The following is a 16,679-nucleotide window of genomic DNA, read 5'->3' as shown; positions in this document are numbered from 1 at the left end:
GTCGCTAACGTAATAGCGTTACGGCTATTATCGCGCCATGCGTCATTTTGCTAAAAGATAGCGTTAGCGTTTAGCGGAAAGGTTTGCGACAACTCTCTATGTTTTCCATCAACCGTTATGGCCAGTAATATAGTTTGTTTCATAGTCTTATGAATAATTTCATTATCTGAGTGTTATGTTAGTTAGGCGTGTCTGGATGCACGATATTTGGCTTAAATGATCAATAAAAAACTTAAAAGTTTTCACGCATAAAACAGATTTCTTTAATGAAATATACTATTTTATTTGAAAGTATAAAGTCATTTTGAAATAATACCCTTTTAACTGAAGTATCTTTACTTGGAAAAAAATGAAAGTAATCCTTGTTTGGACTATTTTAAATGCTTACATAATAGTTTCAAAATAACGATCTGGAGTTTAATTTGAACAAATACTGAATTGGATAAAAAATCTTTAACGCATCAATTAAAAGATTAGTATATATTCGATTAGAATTGCGGGATGTATTGAATTCAATAGTGTGCGCATTAAATGAAATATATGGTATATTTAAACTTCTACTTGGTTCATTAAAAGCCACCTTTATTTAAAAGAAGAATATGAAAGTTTAATTTAAGCATATGACATATACGTAGCACTGATAATTAAGTATATCATATTTTGATGAGTTGCGAGTTTACCGACACGTAAAAGCGTTACAACTTGCGTCTTGCAGTCCAGCGTTTTTAGTTTAGCATTCAATGGTTTTAATTTGTAATCGCATCTTCCCTTTGCTATTAACAAATTGTGTTCGGGTTTTTGTGTATGCAGTTAGTAATTTATCATCGATTATTTAATGATGGAAAATACCGCAACCGCAACGGCTCCATCCACTGTACAAGATTTGATGGCGTCTTGGGGTTGTACGGCGGAGACCATCGATGTGTTTAAAAGTAAGTAAATTATTTGAAATTTTTATTGTGTTAGTATTACAAATAATAAGAATAACAATGAAAATGTATTTGGAGAAGGCATGTCTTAGCCATACATTCAGTTACTGCACTTAACCCAATAACAAAGTGAGCTTATTTTTAGGAAATGATATTGGGATAGAGTTGCTAAAGCATCTCAATGACAAAGAGCTTCGCGAACTGTTGCCTAATTCACTTGGCATGCGTAAGTTGATATCATTGCGAATTAGGGAATTGCAACAACAGGTATAAGCAAAATTATTGTGAAAATTGTTATCTATAAAAATTTTATTTATTAAGGACGACTGCAATGCTTCCGATTCAACAATTAGAGAAACCGAATCTCCCGCTTCGACAATTACTATTTACAGCGACGATCCTAGTGGAATTGAAGGGGCGACTACACCAAATATCCATAACACAACGGCAACAGAAGTCTCCCAAGACATACAATTTGAATTTATTGATTTTAATGTAGCGAATATTATCACACCACAATTAAGTTTTCCTGATTTTGATCTTCGGACTCTACTGCAAACTACTCCAATGGGAAGTAGTATATTGAAATACTATCAGCAGCACAATATTTTGGACCACACGCGTCGTACAAGGCTTGTGGACATAATTATTAAACATATGTACAGTTACATCATAAAAAAGTAAGTCATTGGTTATTTGCTTGAGAAAGTTTATCGGTGATGTCAATTTCAGCCGTATGAAACACGAAGAGTACAATCAAGTAGCTGCTAAAATTATTAGTTTGTTTCCTCGAGAATGTTTAGGAACTTACTATGTTCCACCAATAAGGAAATCAGAATCCATTATAGGAAAATCAGTTTTGGCAAGGGGAAAATTGGTGGATAAGGTTCGTAATTTGATTCATAAGTGCGAAGAAGCGAATCCCAAAAGAAAAAGAAGATCGAAAGAGTCAAACGACAGCACAGATGAAATACTTGAGAAGAGGGGACGAGTTAACAATGATGATATGACATGGCTAAAGGTGAACAGTGAACCATGGGCGGAGGTAATGGAAAAATGGAACAATACATACGATCTAAGACGTTGTGACAAAGATTGTCCTACCGTACAGGAATATTTAGAAAGATGGCCCATTTTAAGAGACCTAAGAAGTGATGTGTTGGTATGTATTTATGTTAATAGCTTTTTGAAATCTTTGTTATTGGGTTACATGAATACTATATTTATAAGGCAATGTTTTTGCAGATTAATCAAGATTTTCGAAAGTTGTTCCCAGAGAAGGAACTGAAACTTTATACAAAGTGGGAATCATTTTTTGAAGTGGTCGCGAACTTAAAGTTAAATTGCCTAAAAGATTCCGTGGCTTTGCAACTGCACGAATCTGTCCCGCAAACTGAAAACGAAGGTATGTATTTGATCGAGTCATAGGTTCACAATTTTTACTTTCTTTAAAAGTACCTATTAGAGTAGTATTTCAAAGATTTAGCAAATGTAACACTGGCAAATTACTTGATGCTAACCCAATATTGCAACAATGTTAATTAATATTTTCGTAGATGCTAAATTTCTGAAGCAATTGACGCTTCTGCCGTATTTTCTCCCACCAAAGGGAAGGATTATTACCCAAAAGGCGATAAATAAACATTGGAAGTTTTCAACGTTAGAAACTCTTCACGCCATCGTTGTCACGGCAAAGGTATATATCACTGGCACCTTATTTAAATATACTTTCTTTTCACATTGTATGATCGTTTGACGTTTAGATTTAGGTCATTAAAGGAAATTAAACAAGCAAAGGGATAAAATTTATGAGATCTATTAATTAGCAGAACAAAACTTTTTTGATAGTTTCACACTTACAGAGTAGGGACTTAAACTTTTTCCCACGGGCAGGCGGCGGGCGGAAAAAATAACAACATAAGAGGGTTTATGGGTCGTCTACTTTGTAGAATAACAATATTCTAGCTAAAATTTCCAAGATTAGAGTTGTGTCAACCGATGGGAAGTATGTCTCAAAATTATGAATATTATTATTCTGCAAATACACGGGATTGTAAAACCTAGTTTTCACATCTAACTTATCTGTCTTTTCCCTTTTACGTAGCCTACTATTTTATAACGTTTTATTTTAGGTTGCAGGTGACATAGAACCGGTTATCTCTCAACAAGTTCATAATGCCCAAGCAAGAGGTCAAAGAGTACAGCCGTACCTCCTAGTCGAAGGGACTGCAGAGGATCCCAAAAGGTTTTATGTAGTAATAGACGGTAGGGTGCACCTATCTTGTGAGAGTGCGAAACGATCTTTCGACCTACTGTTCAAAATTTTCCATGTGATTAACGCCAACTACCCCATTCAGGCGGAGTACATATACACATTGCTGCAAAAATGTGTCTATGAAATTAATTTACCATCCGACAAAATTCCACCTTATGTTTCTGATATTTTATCGAATTTCAAGTAAGTTATAATTTACAATGAAGTGCGTGCAATGTGGTAGGAATTGTAGTTCTTTAAAAAAATATTGCTTTCATTTAGAATATTCACATGGTATTGTCAATCATTATCTATGTCCTATTAATAGTTGTAATAGACTATACCACCGGAAACAAGATTTTCAAAAACATTACTCCTTGAAACATACAAATGTAACTGAAATCTCTAGCTTTCCAGCTTTCCAGTCCTGCGGTTCATCCGATATACCACCAAATACTACAATACCGCCTCATACTAAAGGAAATGATGATGATTGTAGTACGGACTATCCGGAATATTCGGATGCTATTCATTCAAGTACAATTGAAGAGAATTTTAAACAATTTACAGAAATTTTTGATCAAAATTTAAAGAAATTTGTTTCAGAATTGTATAGTTGCTCATTATTACCAAGAAATAGTATACAAATTATTTTAAATTCGGTTCGTTGCTTTTTATCCTCAGGTTTAATTAATTTATTGAAGCAAACCTTTGAGACATTTTGTAAGGAACACCTACCTACTTCCGTTTTTCATAACATTATCAATATGATTGAAATATTGCTTAATCCATTTTCGGCTCTAGATTCTGAATATAAAAGATTAAAATACTTTGAAAATTCAAATTATATTGTTAAACCTGTAGAGCACAAATTGGGAGTTGTATCTGAACCAAAACGTGTTGATAGTGAAACCCATTTGATTTTGAAAAACAGAATGACCTATCGCATACCTTTGTCAAAAACGCTGAAGTTGTTTTTAGAACTTCCTGATGTATACAAAGCTATAAGATGTTATCAGACAACATTATTAGAAATGTATACACCAGGCGGTGTCATGTCCAATTTGGTTCATGGATCAATTTATCAAAATATTGTTAAACAGTCTCCCAATAAAGTAATTTTGCCCCTTGTTTTCTATTTCGATGATTTTGAATCGGGAAATCCATTAGGAAGTAAAGCAGGGTGTTACAAGATTGGTGCTGTATACTATACAATAGCTACAATACCGCCAACGTTTCTAGTAAAACTAGAAAACATATTTTTAGCTCAAATTTTTTATAGTGACGATCGAAGCTATTTTGGTAATGATTTAACGTTTCGGGATCTTATAAAAGAATTAAATATCTTAGAAAAAAATGGTATTTCTATACAGATATCTGGAGGGAAATTTGAAACAGTATTTTTTTCGGTCGTTGCCATCACTGGTGACAATTTAGGTTTGCATTCTATATTTGGGTATGTTGAAAGTTTTTCAGCCCGGTATTTCTGTAGGTTTTGCACGGTCTCAAAAAGGCATTCTGAAGGCCAAACTACAGAAAATAATGATTATGTTAGAGAAAAAAACGATTATGAAAATCATCTACAAAATAGAATAGGAATAAAAGAAGTATGTGTATGGCATCAACTTTCAAATTTTCATGTATATGACAATTTAGTAGTGGATATAATGCATGACCTTTATGAAGGTATCCATAGGTATGACATGTCTTTAATTATTAAAAATCTAATTAATCAGAAATATTTCACACTCGAAAAATTAAACTCAAGAATACAGTACTTTTGCTATGACAAATTTGAAAAGAACACGCCACCCAAGGTTTCTAAAGATCATTTAACCAATGGAGTTATAATATTTTCGGCATCTGAGATGTTGACTTTCGTAAGGAATTTCAGGTTTATCGTGGGCGATCTTATTCCGCCGAATGATCCGTCATGGATTTTTTACTTAAAACTTTTAAACTTAACTGAAATTGTTTCTAAGCCCGTCACAACACCTCGCACATTAGAATTACTTAAAACTTTAATCAATGAACACCATTCAATGTACTTATCCTTATTTGATTGTACCTTAAAGCCCAAGCATCATTTTCTATTACACTATGTAAAAGTTATAGAAAAAATTGGTCCGATCAGTTTAATTTCATGTATGAGATTCGAAGCTAAGCATCAAGATTTAAAAAGCACTGCTCACTACATAAGATGTAGAAAAAATCTGCCGTATTCATTAGCATTGAGAATGCAACTTAAATATTCTTACAGATTCATGGCTCAGAAGGGATTTTGTAATTATATAAATTACGGACCCGTTAATGCTTTTATTAATCTTCCTTCAATCACTTCTGATATTTCAGTAGACGATTATTTCTGTACATCGTGGTATGAAATAAATGGAGTCAAATATGATAAAGGCTCATTTTTATTATTTGAAATTTCAAATGACATACCAAGATATTGTAAAATAAAGAATATTTTAATTAGTAAACAATATGAAACTCTTTTATTTGTGGTTCAAAGATATTCCACAGATAGGTATTGTGAACATTTTGAAGCGTATGAAGTATCTCCGCAAGACACTTACTTTACTGTGAAAATTTCGGCCTTACAATCACAGTTACCTACCAAGTTGCACACATTGGCTAATGGTAAATGTTATGTAGATTTTTTAACGATGTAGTATAGTTTTAAGTTTAAACAAACATAATGTGTTAGTTATAGCACTTTTAAATATAAGAAATTCCGTAAGCAGTTTTTCAAATTATATTTTAGTTTTTTACCCATATACCTATATACTTCTGTATTAATTTTCGTTAAGATCTGTGTAGTTACACTGTTATTTTAAGCAATGTACGTCTATATCGAATGTCTTTTTGTATAATATATATTAATATCATACATACCTAAATAATACTATATTCGAATAACCGCGTTCTTTATTTCAAAACCTGTCCTGTGACATTTACTTGAAACAAAGCAAAGATATACTTACGTTGAGTATATCGTTTATGGACTCCAATTAAACACTACATTTCTATTAATGTACTACCATATTTCGATGAAACAACGGTATTATCGATTTGATTCCGCTTATTATTCCAATAAAGCACACAGTGATATCTGATTGAATATTTCATTGCGTTCTTTTGAACATAGCTACATTTTGAACTAAGGAACATGTTTGTCTTGTTATAATTAAATTGCAGCTTTCATTTTACAATTCACGTAGAGTTATGTCAAGTAGTAGCAACATTTCTGTTAATTGTTTGAATTGTTTAAACTGTAAACAATTCATATTTTCAAATAAAATCTTCCATTTGTTTGCGCATATAGGAACTTACCATATATTTCTTTTAAAGTGTATACGTTTGAAGTAAACATTTACTTTTATGCGTGTACTTGGATTTGGTAACATTTGTTAATTGTATTAAACAACTACTTCTAGAGCCATTACATAAACGAAAATCTCGTAAAATTTCGGATAGTCTACTTCTTCTACAACAGAAATGGGATAAGGAAAGGGAGTTGAAAGAAAAACAGCTACAATTAGACGAAAGAAAGATGAATTTGGAAGAAAGAAAATTAGCACTAGAAGAGAATAAGTTTGCTTTGCAAAGAGAAGAACGTCTACAGCGACTACAGGTTGAAAATGAGCAGCAAAATCAAACATCTGAATTATTTAACAAACAACAAGAGTGTATATATATTATTTTAAACCTTTTATCTAAAAAATCATAATTATAAACTACATCAATGTATTGCAATTTTAATATACATGAAAATATGAAACAGGTCATACTTAAACATAATTAATAACTCGATTAATAATTATTTAGGTATTGTTGTAATGTAGGGGGAACCATTCCAAAATATTCAGAAATTTGATTGCCATATGTACATGTTTGGCAGTTACTTAAAATTGTTCCTACTGCATACATTTTTTGCAAATCCTGCAGTAACAGTTTTTGATTCTTTTTAAAATCAAGAAAAGCAAACTCTCTGACTACCTTGCCAAATGACCATTCTACAGCTTGTCGTACTGCACTCATGCGTCTATTAAAATTTTGTTGCTCTTCATTCAAATTCCGATTACGGTAGGGTGCAATTAATAATTCTCTTATAGAATAGGCTGGATCTTCATATAGCACAAATTGTCCATTTGGGAATACACAATATTGTTCTAATTGTTCATAGAGTCTTGACTGTCTAAATATTCCTGCATCATGACGTCTTCCTTCGTAAGCACCCATTAAACTACAAACCATCCCATCAGGGCTCACCACAGCCTGGTATTTAACACAGTGGTTTCTTTTGTGACCTGAAAAATACTCTTGTTGGAGATTTGTGGGGCGACAAATTGGACGTGCAGTTCCATCAATGAAACCCCAACAGTTTCTTAAAGGAGCATTTTTATTCAATACTGCCTAAAACAATGTAAGGAATAAATCTTCACAGGTTATAATCTGTATCATACTTGGCTATATTCAGTCAACTTGGCATACGATAACCAATTTAAACTGCCCAAGTTTGTTAAAAGATGGTTATGTGTATCATAAATGTGACGTGTAACGGTATTGATTACATCCGACATGTACGTTGCCGACAGTCCAAACAAAGGTTCTAAATCGCTTAACCGGTTAGGGTATGCTAAACGTCGTAAACACATGCATAATGCTTCCAATCCTAAAAATGTTTTTACTCATGACCTATTATCGGCGTGTTCATTTACACACCTGAAGTTACATGCCTCCGGTTAGTTCTTATTTCATTTGGAATGCGAAGAGCTTCTTGGAGAGGGATCAAATCATTTCGATGAAACCGAAAATAGTGACGGATTTCCTCATCAGTTAACTCATCGAAATTAAATTTTGGATAACGTTCTGCCCTTATTCCATCCATGTTCCTGTTTTCTATATTTGCCGCTAATAATTCATCCACTGCCTCAAAATCATCTAATAATGCTATCTCAAGCAATTCTTCCATTGAAACAGAGTATTCAGGTATGTTAGAGCAATTTAAAATGAAAGGAGTAAATTTTTAAGGTTATGTTTATTCAGTTTATCGTTAACGGTTGGCGGGAATTTGCGACAACTAAAGTTTCCTTCAACGCGTTAAACAAGTTACGGTAATTCATTACGTCATGTTAGCGTTAGGGGGAGCGTTAGCGGTATGAGTGCGACAACTCTCTATTACTAAATTAAATCAACAGCAACGAGATGACTTTTACATACGTTGTCGTCAATTTTTAATAGTGTCCGCCAAAGAAATAAAAAAAGATTTAATTTTGGAGATAGCATTCTGTCCAAAATAGCTATTTTTGAGAAAAATTATGATAAGCAAAGACCTCAATCCCTTCTAGAGGTGATAAACTTACTACCTAGAATTGTAAACCCAGGTGACATAGAGAGAAAACAAAAAATTGATGATCAATGGAGGCTGTATTGTCAATACTTAAATGAATTACCCGATGAGATAAAAAATGAAAACAGTATTGACAGTTATTGGTATAAAATATCAATATATAAAGACCTCTCAGGTTGCATACCGTTTAAGGACTTGGGCGAATTTGTTTTGGACATACTAATCTTACCCCATTCAAATGCCGACTGCGAACGAGTTTTTTCTAAAATAAATTTAATTAAAACGGATACTAGAAATGGTTTATGTACGAAAACGGTGAATGCATTGCTTTTATCATCTCAACGCTGTAACGGCGAATGCTACAAGTTCGACGTTACGCGTGAAATGATAAACTCAATAGCTTTGTTTGGTATCAATATTAGTGTAGTTGAGTGTAAGGTTTGGCAAACACGACAGAGTTGTTGAGGGTAATTAGTGCATCCTGCGTTTACCAAACGAGCTAGTGTAAGTTGGGCGCACTGTAACCCAACTTAACCTTATTTTGGTTTTGATAACCTCAAAAATGAATCCAAAAGAAGCAGTTTTTAGATATACTCTAATGGAGCTATTAGAAGATGAAGATTCGACTGCCAGCTCTGATTCCGAAGATAGTATAGAGGAAAATGTTTTACAAGCATGTATGAGTAGTTGTATAAAAGGCAGTCGTAACTGTATTAAGCTTTTTTTTGAGAATACCGTTCCAACCTATTCTTTTGAGGAATTTAAAATGCATTTTCGTATAACAAGACCACTGTTTAATAGTTTGGCCATCAAGTTTAGAGACAGCAGTGAATACAAAAGCATAGAAAGACATTACAATACTGTTTCTTATGAAAAACAGGTTGGGTTATTTTTATGGTTTGCAGGACATGAGGCTTGTGCATACAGAGATTTGGCTGACCGATTTGATCTTTCATTATGGACAGTACACACTATAATTTATAGAGTGTCCAGATTCTTAAGTAACATGTCAGTAAATGTTATAAAATGGCCTTCTCTACAACAAAGGCTTGAAAGCGAACAAAAGTTTTCATCCAAATACAATTTTCCCGGAGTAATAGGATCAATCGATGGCACCCATGTCATTATTGATCCTCCCAATGACAATAAGGATAATTACATTGACCGTAAAGGCAATGTTAGTATATGTGTACAAGGTATTTGCAATGAACGCAAAAAAATAATAGACATTTTTATTGGTTTTCCTGGCTCTACTCATGATAGTAGAGTATTAAAAAACTCTCCAATTTTCTCTGAGCTTCCTACACTTATAGAACAAGGTAGGTAGGTGTGTTAAAAAACAAGCATTTATATCAATAATTTTTAGGACACTACTTACTTGGTGACTCAGCTTATCCTTGCCTTCCATACCTTATAGTACCTTACAGGGATAACGGACATCTCACTCAATCCCAAAAATATTTCAATAAAAGATTAAGCCAAATTAGAGTACAAATTGAACATACTTTTGGGTTATTAAAACAACGGTTTAGGCAATTATATTATTGCAAACTAAAAAATATTGAAATATTATGTCACTTTATTAGGGCATGCTGTGTATTACACAATTTAGCAGATCAAACAGATTTAGATTGTTTTGAAGAAGCAAAATTGGAGGAAAATATTCAAACAGTGTACGAAGGGCGTGAGGAAAGTGGAAAACTTCTACGCGATGAAATATGTAATAAAATATTTAGAAATAAGAACTAAGTTTAATAACTGTATTATAAGTATAAGTAACGTAAAATTTATCAAAACTTATTCATTATTATTATCAGATTGTTCACTTTGTAACGTATTTATTAGTTTTTCTAATAAATCATTTTTTCTTTGTATTTGAGCAGTACGTTTTTCATATGCTTGCAATTTTTCATTATGTTGTATTTGCCTGGCATGTCTTAATTCTCGTAGCTCTCCTGCAACTCCTTTTGCTTTTTTTTTTGGTGTTCTGTTGTATTTTGGCTACTCTCAGCAAAAGGCTCATCTGCATGAGAAGATGTGGAAGTTTCACTCTTACGACATTGTACATTTTCTGTAGGTTGCGAATTTATCTTCGGAACTTCCACTGTGATATCCGCGTCTTTTATAATGTCGCTTTTGTTTTTTCCATTTCCATCCCGGTCCAATGTAAAATCAGGAAAAACGTTCGATTTTTTGGCAAAACATTCTGTTAACTCCCTGAAAACCACCATTACCCAAACTAAATAAGTTGTAACTGAATACAAACCTTTCATATGGACAGCTTGCTCTAGCCCGTCCAGTTTTATTATTATTTTCAGTCTTCTTTTTAAAAGACCTCTCTAACGTTTTCCACCGATTTTCAATTTGGGCAGCAGTAAAGGTATAATTTTGTTTTTCCATATCGTCTTTAATGGCTTCCCACATTTTTTTTTATTTTTTAATTTAACTACTTTCCCAACTTTTGGGCTGTAGTTATTATACAGCTCAATTAAGAGCTTTGTAGGAGCTTCTGTCCAACTCTGTATCGCTAGTGCTCCATCTTCTAAAAAACAACAATTTATTATACGATTATAACAAAAAATCACCGATATTGAAAACATAAAGAGCAAAAAAAGAAGCAAGTAACACATCAATATGTAATTATACCTAGTTACCTAAAGCAATGTTGTTATCATCATTTACTGACATGCTAGAAGATTCTCCAGCGTCTCTTTCTAATAAAATTTTCACACTAAAAATATTACACAAGAACATTTTATTACAAATGTTACCTTGTATACTCACTCACTGTTACCTTCCAAACGACAAATTGAAACAAGTTCACCATCTAAATCGTATATACCATTTTGTATCGCATCCTGAATATATGAAACTGCGAAATCGTCTTCATCTATAAAGCCGTGTACACATCTACGCTGCAACGTGTAATGCAACGTGTAATGCAACATGTAATGCAATGTGGACGAAATTTGTTTTGTAGTGCAACAATTTGGCGCGAACTCATGTAAATATCGTTTCCACAGCTGTTGCACTGTTGCAGTGTATGCTCGTGCGTGAACATGGACGCTCAACTTCTTGAGACGTTACAACATTTTACCTTAGCATGTGGGGTGCTTTCATTATAATGCAAGAATTAGTGACTGATAAAAAATCGCGAAGATGGTGGAGAACAGACATATATAAAAAACGATGTGGAGCTACTTTGATGTTAGATCTTAAATCCCAGGAGTTAAGCGGTCAATATAAAAATTTCATTCGCATGTCTAGTTCAGACTTTGAATATTTGATTCAATTAATTGGCCCACAAATAGCAAAGAAAGATACGCGTTTCAGAAAGGCGATATCTGTGCAGGATAGGTTAGCTGTGACCCTACGTTTCTTAGCAAGTGGAGACTCCTACTCCAGTCTGCAATATTTATTCAGAATATCGAAACAAGCGATAAGTCGAATTGTTCCTGAAGTCTGTGCTGCGTTAACACAAGGTTTAAGACATGAAATAAAAGTAAGTACCAAAACTGTATTTCATGTTAAATTACAAATCTATTTGAATTTATCAGTTATGCATTAGAGTAAATCTTCAAACTGAGGTTCTTCAGATTGTGATGTTTCTTCAGAGATCTGAGTGTATGAATGTACTGAAGATGAACATGGAGATGGTGTGGGGACTTCAGCTGTCGGTGTCGGAAGTGTGGAAGAATGCTGCCCGGGAATTTGTCCTGACTGTAGTTGATTAAAGAATGAATTCGTGTTATTCGAATATGTATTTGGTATGTGTTGTGCAAATGAAGTAGTTGATGTAGATGGTCCCATGTAGTGCATGTTTCCGGTATAGGTGGCCTCATAGAACCCACGGTCAGCTTGAAAAATGATATTGTGAATTGCATGTTGAACTGAAGCTCTAGTTATGTCTGAATATTTAGACATTTTATTTCCAATGAATCCACAAAAATACCGAACCTCTTCATTCTGAATACTCATTTGATTAGAAAGTGAATTAACGTTGTCTGAGGCCGCTTTTAATATTCCGTATGATTGCTTCAATAAGTCCAGTTTTTGGTCGGTGGGTCGTTTCTTCTTGGGTGGTATTGGTGCAGAACGTGGTTCTGCTTGATCGACCTTTCCCTCCGCCGATGTTTCGTTTACGTTTTTTTCATCATCAATGACCTGCAATTAAAAATGTGTTAACGATACAGAACTTAACCATACCTTTTTTTATTTCAGTTGCCCGATTCTCCTAATGAATGGATAAAAATAGCAGAAGAATATGAATCTCAGTGGAATTTTCCGCATTGTTTGGGTAGTATGGACGGCAAACATGTGGTAATTCAAGCCCCATTCAATTCTGGAAGCGAATTTTTCAATTATAAGCAAACATTTAGCATCGTGTTGTTCGCGCTAGTCGATGCCGATTACAATTTTTTATTTATTGACACGGGTTGCCAGGGAAGGATATCAGATGGAGGAGTGTTTAAAGATAGCGTATTGGGTAAAAAAATGAAGAGAGGAGATTTATTTTTACCAGAACCCACACCACTACCTGGACGAGTAAAAGCTTTGCCATACTTCTTTTTGGGCGATTCCGCATTTGCATTGTCAGAAAATTTGTTAAAGCCTTTTTCTGGAGAACATGCGGCTGGTACTTTGAAAAGAATCTTCAATTACCGCTTAAGTAGGGCGCGTAGGGTAGTTGAGAACGTATTCGGTATAACATCATCTGTATTTCGTATTTTAAGAAAACCAATCGTTTTGGAACCAGAAAAGGTCGAACTAGTAGTAATGACTATTGCTTACCTCCACAATTATTTAAGGAGGAACGCACGCAATATTTATACTCCTCCGGGATCCTTAGATAAAGAAATAGACGGAAATGTTACCCCTGGAACATGGAGGAACGATAATGAAGGCAGATCAATGACTTCACTTAAAAACGTGCCCAGAAGAACATCACTTGCCCTCGATCATATTCGACATGAGCTAGGGGATTATTTTATTAACGAAGGGAAAGTTTCATGGCAAAATCTATATGCGTAAAATATAAATAGTAGGTACTTACGGTATTAGATCGTTTTCGCGGTTGGTTTCTTTCATTCAGAAAGGCCAGAGCATCATACGCAAACCATCTGCTTTTGTATACTTCCGCTGAACCTAAAAATGTATCTTTAAAACTACAATTTTATTAACAAATTCAACTATTAAAAAATGAAAAATCAGTATAGTTTTTTTTACGTAAATGAAAAAAGAGATTCATATTTACCTTTTCCAGTACCATGTGTATTTGTTTCTTTCGCTTTCTCACGTCTGTACGACGATAAAACGCTTGTCATCTTTTTTTTTGCAAATTTCGCCCGTACTGGCGAGAGCGTCTCCAATTTCATTCCAGGTATCTACCTTTAAATGCGTTTTCTTATAATTTTCATTTCGGGGATTCCATATGTTTTCTTTTTCCCGATACAGTTGAATAAGGAGAAGCACTTTTTCCTCGTCCCAATCGTCCATCTTTCAAATGCGCGGATATATAGTTTGTACGAATGCACATGCACGATAAACGCCGTCCACACTGCAACTGAAATTTCCTTTGATGGCGCGCCAAAAACCGACAATGATCGGATCGCGAGCGAACACGTTTTGCAACAAGAGCTGCAACGTGCAACATCTGTCCACATTGGTTGCATTACATGTTGCATTACACGTTGCATTACACGTTGCAGCGTAGATGTGTACAAGGCATAATGCTACCAGTGTTTATTTACCATTAACATGCTACGTGTCGACTGTGGAGTTCCTCAAGGAAGTATTCTGGGCCCATTGTTGTTCAATATATATGTTAGTGACTTACATCGTTTTCTCCAACATGTTTATGTTCACCTCTACGCTGATGATATACAGCTATTAATAAATGCCAGTGTTGAAACTATTAATCAACGTATAGATGATTTGAACGAAGACCTAGACATTATCACCAAGTGGGCAACTGCAAACCACCCTAAGCTTAACCCCTGTAAAACGGTATTAATGCCGCTAGGTACTACAGGACAAATTAAAAAATTTTTCTCCGAAGTAACACATACAGTAGAGGTGCCTGGAACTAAAGTTGAATATGATACATCCATGAAGATCTTAGGTATGGTTTTAGATCAAAACTTGAGCTGGGAACTGCATGTGAACTATATACTAAATAAATCATACTATAAATTAAAAAAACTTATATAGATCTAAAGACGCGCTATCAAAGGAAATTAAACTAAAATTAATAAAACAACTAATATTACCTTTACTGAGCTACGGCGATGTGTGTTATCATGGACTAAATAAAAGCCTATCCATTAAAATACAAAAAGTCCAAAATTATTGTGTCCGTTATGTCTGCAACATACGTAAATATGATCGTATAACACCAGCACTTGTTGATCTGAATATGCTTAATATGGAAAAGATGCGCTTATTTAACATCCTGTGCTTTTTACATAAATTGATCATTGTGAATAAAAAACCAATTTACTTAAGTGAACAATTTAACATTCTTCAAAGTTTTCATACATATGGTGTACTCGTACTAACAATCTTTGTATACCCAAAGTTAACACAAAAGTGGGATACAGATCGTTTTATGTGCAGGCGGCAAAACTATGGAACAATTTACCAGTGAGTATACAATTGATTGGAGAGACTTTTACTCGAGTGTGCTTAAATATCATAAAAAATGATGTCACAAATTTTTGATAGATTCTTTACTACTCTTTCATTCTTCTTTTATTGTTGGTTTTGATTTCTTCTATCGCTATATTATTGTATTTTTTGGTGTAGAATGCCACTTATTGGCCCGTATGAATAAAAGTAAGCAAATGCTTATACTTGCAAAATTCAAAGTAAAAATGCTCGTAAGTGCTCCTTCGCACTGGGCGACGTAGCAGCGCTTCTAAGCAGGACAGGACGCAGTGCAGCGCTGCTAAATCATGCTAAACAGACCAGTATGAAAGGGCAGTTACGAGTATTTACTTTGAATTTTGTAAGTATAAGCATTTGCTTACTTTTATTCATACGGGCCATTGTTATGTAAGCTTGTAGAGGGGGGGATTGATGGCTGCAAAGCTTTTCCTACCCCTTAATAAAGAAATATTATTATTATTATTATTATTGAAAAAAAAATAGATATAACAAAAACATATCTCAAATTAAACTTTCTACCAAAAAGTAAATAAATAGAAGATTCAACGCTTACTATAAAGTTATTGACTAATGCAGAATTGAATGTTTGTTACATATTTAGGCCGGCGATTTTCCATCAAACGCTTTAATCTTCAACCCTAATCAAACGCATTTATTTAGATTTACAAAGTATAAAGCAAAATAATCCAGGAATATTGAAATAAAAAGGTTATTACGCTATATTGCGAAATGGGGTATACATGTCATCGATCGTAAACCTGGTCTTCCATACGTTTTTAATTGAAGTAAAGTTTAATGGAAAAGTTTGCGATATGATGAACTTTTCAGTGTAAATCGTGTTGTATTGTTGTACTTTTCCGCATTTCGTGCACAATATAGAAACTGGCAAACTAGTTATGCACGTGCACAATGATTCATTTCCTAAAATCTGTCATATCTAGGTGGAAGCACTGAAACTCCTGTGGACGTTGAAGATACAAAAAAGTAAAACAAAAACACCAATAAACCACAATAATATATTAATGTTTCGAAGCTCTGATTGGGCTAACGAGCTTCCGTCATAATTATTCGTTAGGAAGCGTTTGTTTTTGAAACTGATTTACAATAAGATTTTGCCTATTTTCCCAAAGTTTTGATTCGTTACGTGGATGATTTTCTTTGTATCAGTTATATATAAATCCTGACGTCCATACTTCGTATTTTTTTGGCAGCTGTGGGCGTGCATCAAGAGTGAACCCACACATTGTCTGGTTCAGGTGTCTGGAGTTATAAACTACCAAAGGCAACGAATCAGTTATGACATGGACGTAGGAACGGACAGAGTGGGCGCAAGACGCTAACTTTGTTAGTTATAGCACAGATAAAATACCCAACAGATTGCCAACCAAATGCAGTGTTACTAAATACAACCATAATGCAAATGCGAACTACGGGTTGCCTATAGGTCCCCAATTTCCAGTGAAAAATATAATTT

The 16,679-nt window shown here is 34.1% G+C and overlaps 3 protein-coding genes across 3 annotated transcripts; 2 read left to right on the top strand and 1 right to left on the bottom strand.

Annotated features, from left to right (window-relative positions):
• The first annotated feature begins 315 nt into the window (after window positions 1-315).
• LOC116160666 lies at window positions 316-3,411 on the top strand. The gene is made up of 7 exons (XM_031473930.1): window positions 316-932; window positions 1,075-1,196; window positions 1,251-1,609; window positions 1,662-2,091; window positions 2,175-2,334; window positions 2,486-2,625; window positions 3,062-3,411. The coding sequence occupies exons 1-7, from the start codon at window positions 836-838 to the stop codon at window positions 3,389-3,391; spliced, it is 1,638 nt and encodes a 545-aa protein (XP_031329790.1). The 5' UTR covers window positions 316-835; the 3' UTR covers window positions 3,392-3,411.
• A 5,690-nt stretch (window positions 3,412-9,101) lies between these two features.
• LOC116162054 (protein ALP1-like) lies at window positions 9,102-10,288 on the top strand. The gene is made up of 3 exons (XM_031475581.1): window positions 9,102-9,858; window positions 9,906-10,071; window positions 10,126-10,288. Exons 1-3 carry the CDS (start codon window positions 9,102-9,104, stop codon window positions 10,286-10,288), a joined length of 1,086 nt encoding a protein of 361 aa, XP_031331441.1.
• A 1,815-nt stretch (window positions 10,289-12,103) lies between these two features.
• Window positions 12,104-14,228, bottom strand: LOC116158784. Its single transcript, XM_031471623.1, has 3 exons — window positions 13,794-14,228; window positions 13,593-13,684; window positions 12,104-12,703 (listed from the first exon to the last, which is right to left on the bottom strand). Exons 1-3 carry the CDS (start codon window positions 13,912-13,914, stop codon window positions 12,104-12,106), a joined length of 813 nt encoding a protein of 270 aa, XP_031327483.1. The 5' UTR covers window positions 13,915-14,228.
• Between the last annotated feature and the right edge of the window lie 2,451 nt (window positions 14,229-16,679).

Source organism: Photinus pyralis, unplaced genomic scaffold, assembly GCF_008802855.1.
Source record: "Photinus pyralis isolate 1611_PpyrPB1 unplaced genomic scaffold, Ppyr1.3 Ppyr1.4_LG1, whole genome shotgun sequence".
NCBI lineage: Eukaryota > Metazoa > Arthropoda > Insecta > Coleoptera > Lampyridae > Photinus > Photinus pyralis.
This window is presented reverse-complemented; position numbering and strand designations above follow the sequence as displayed.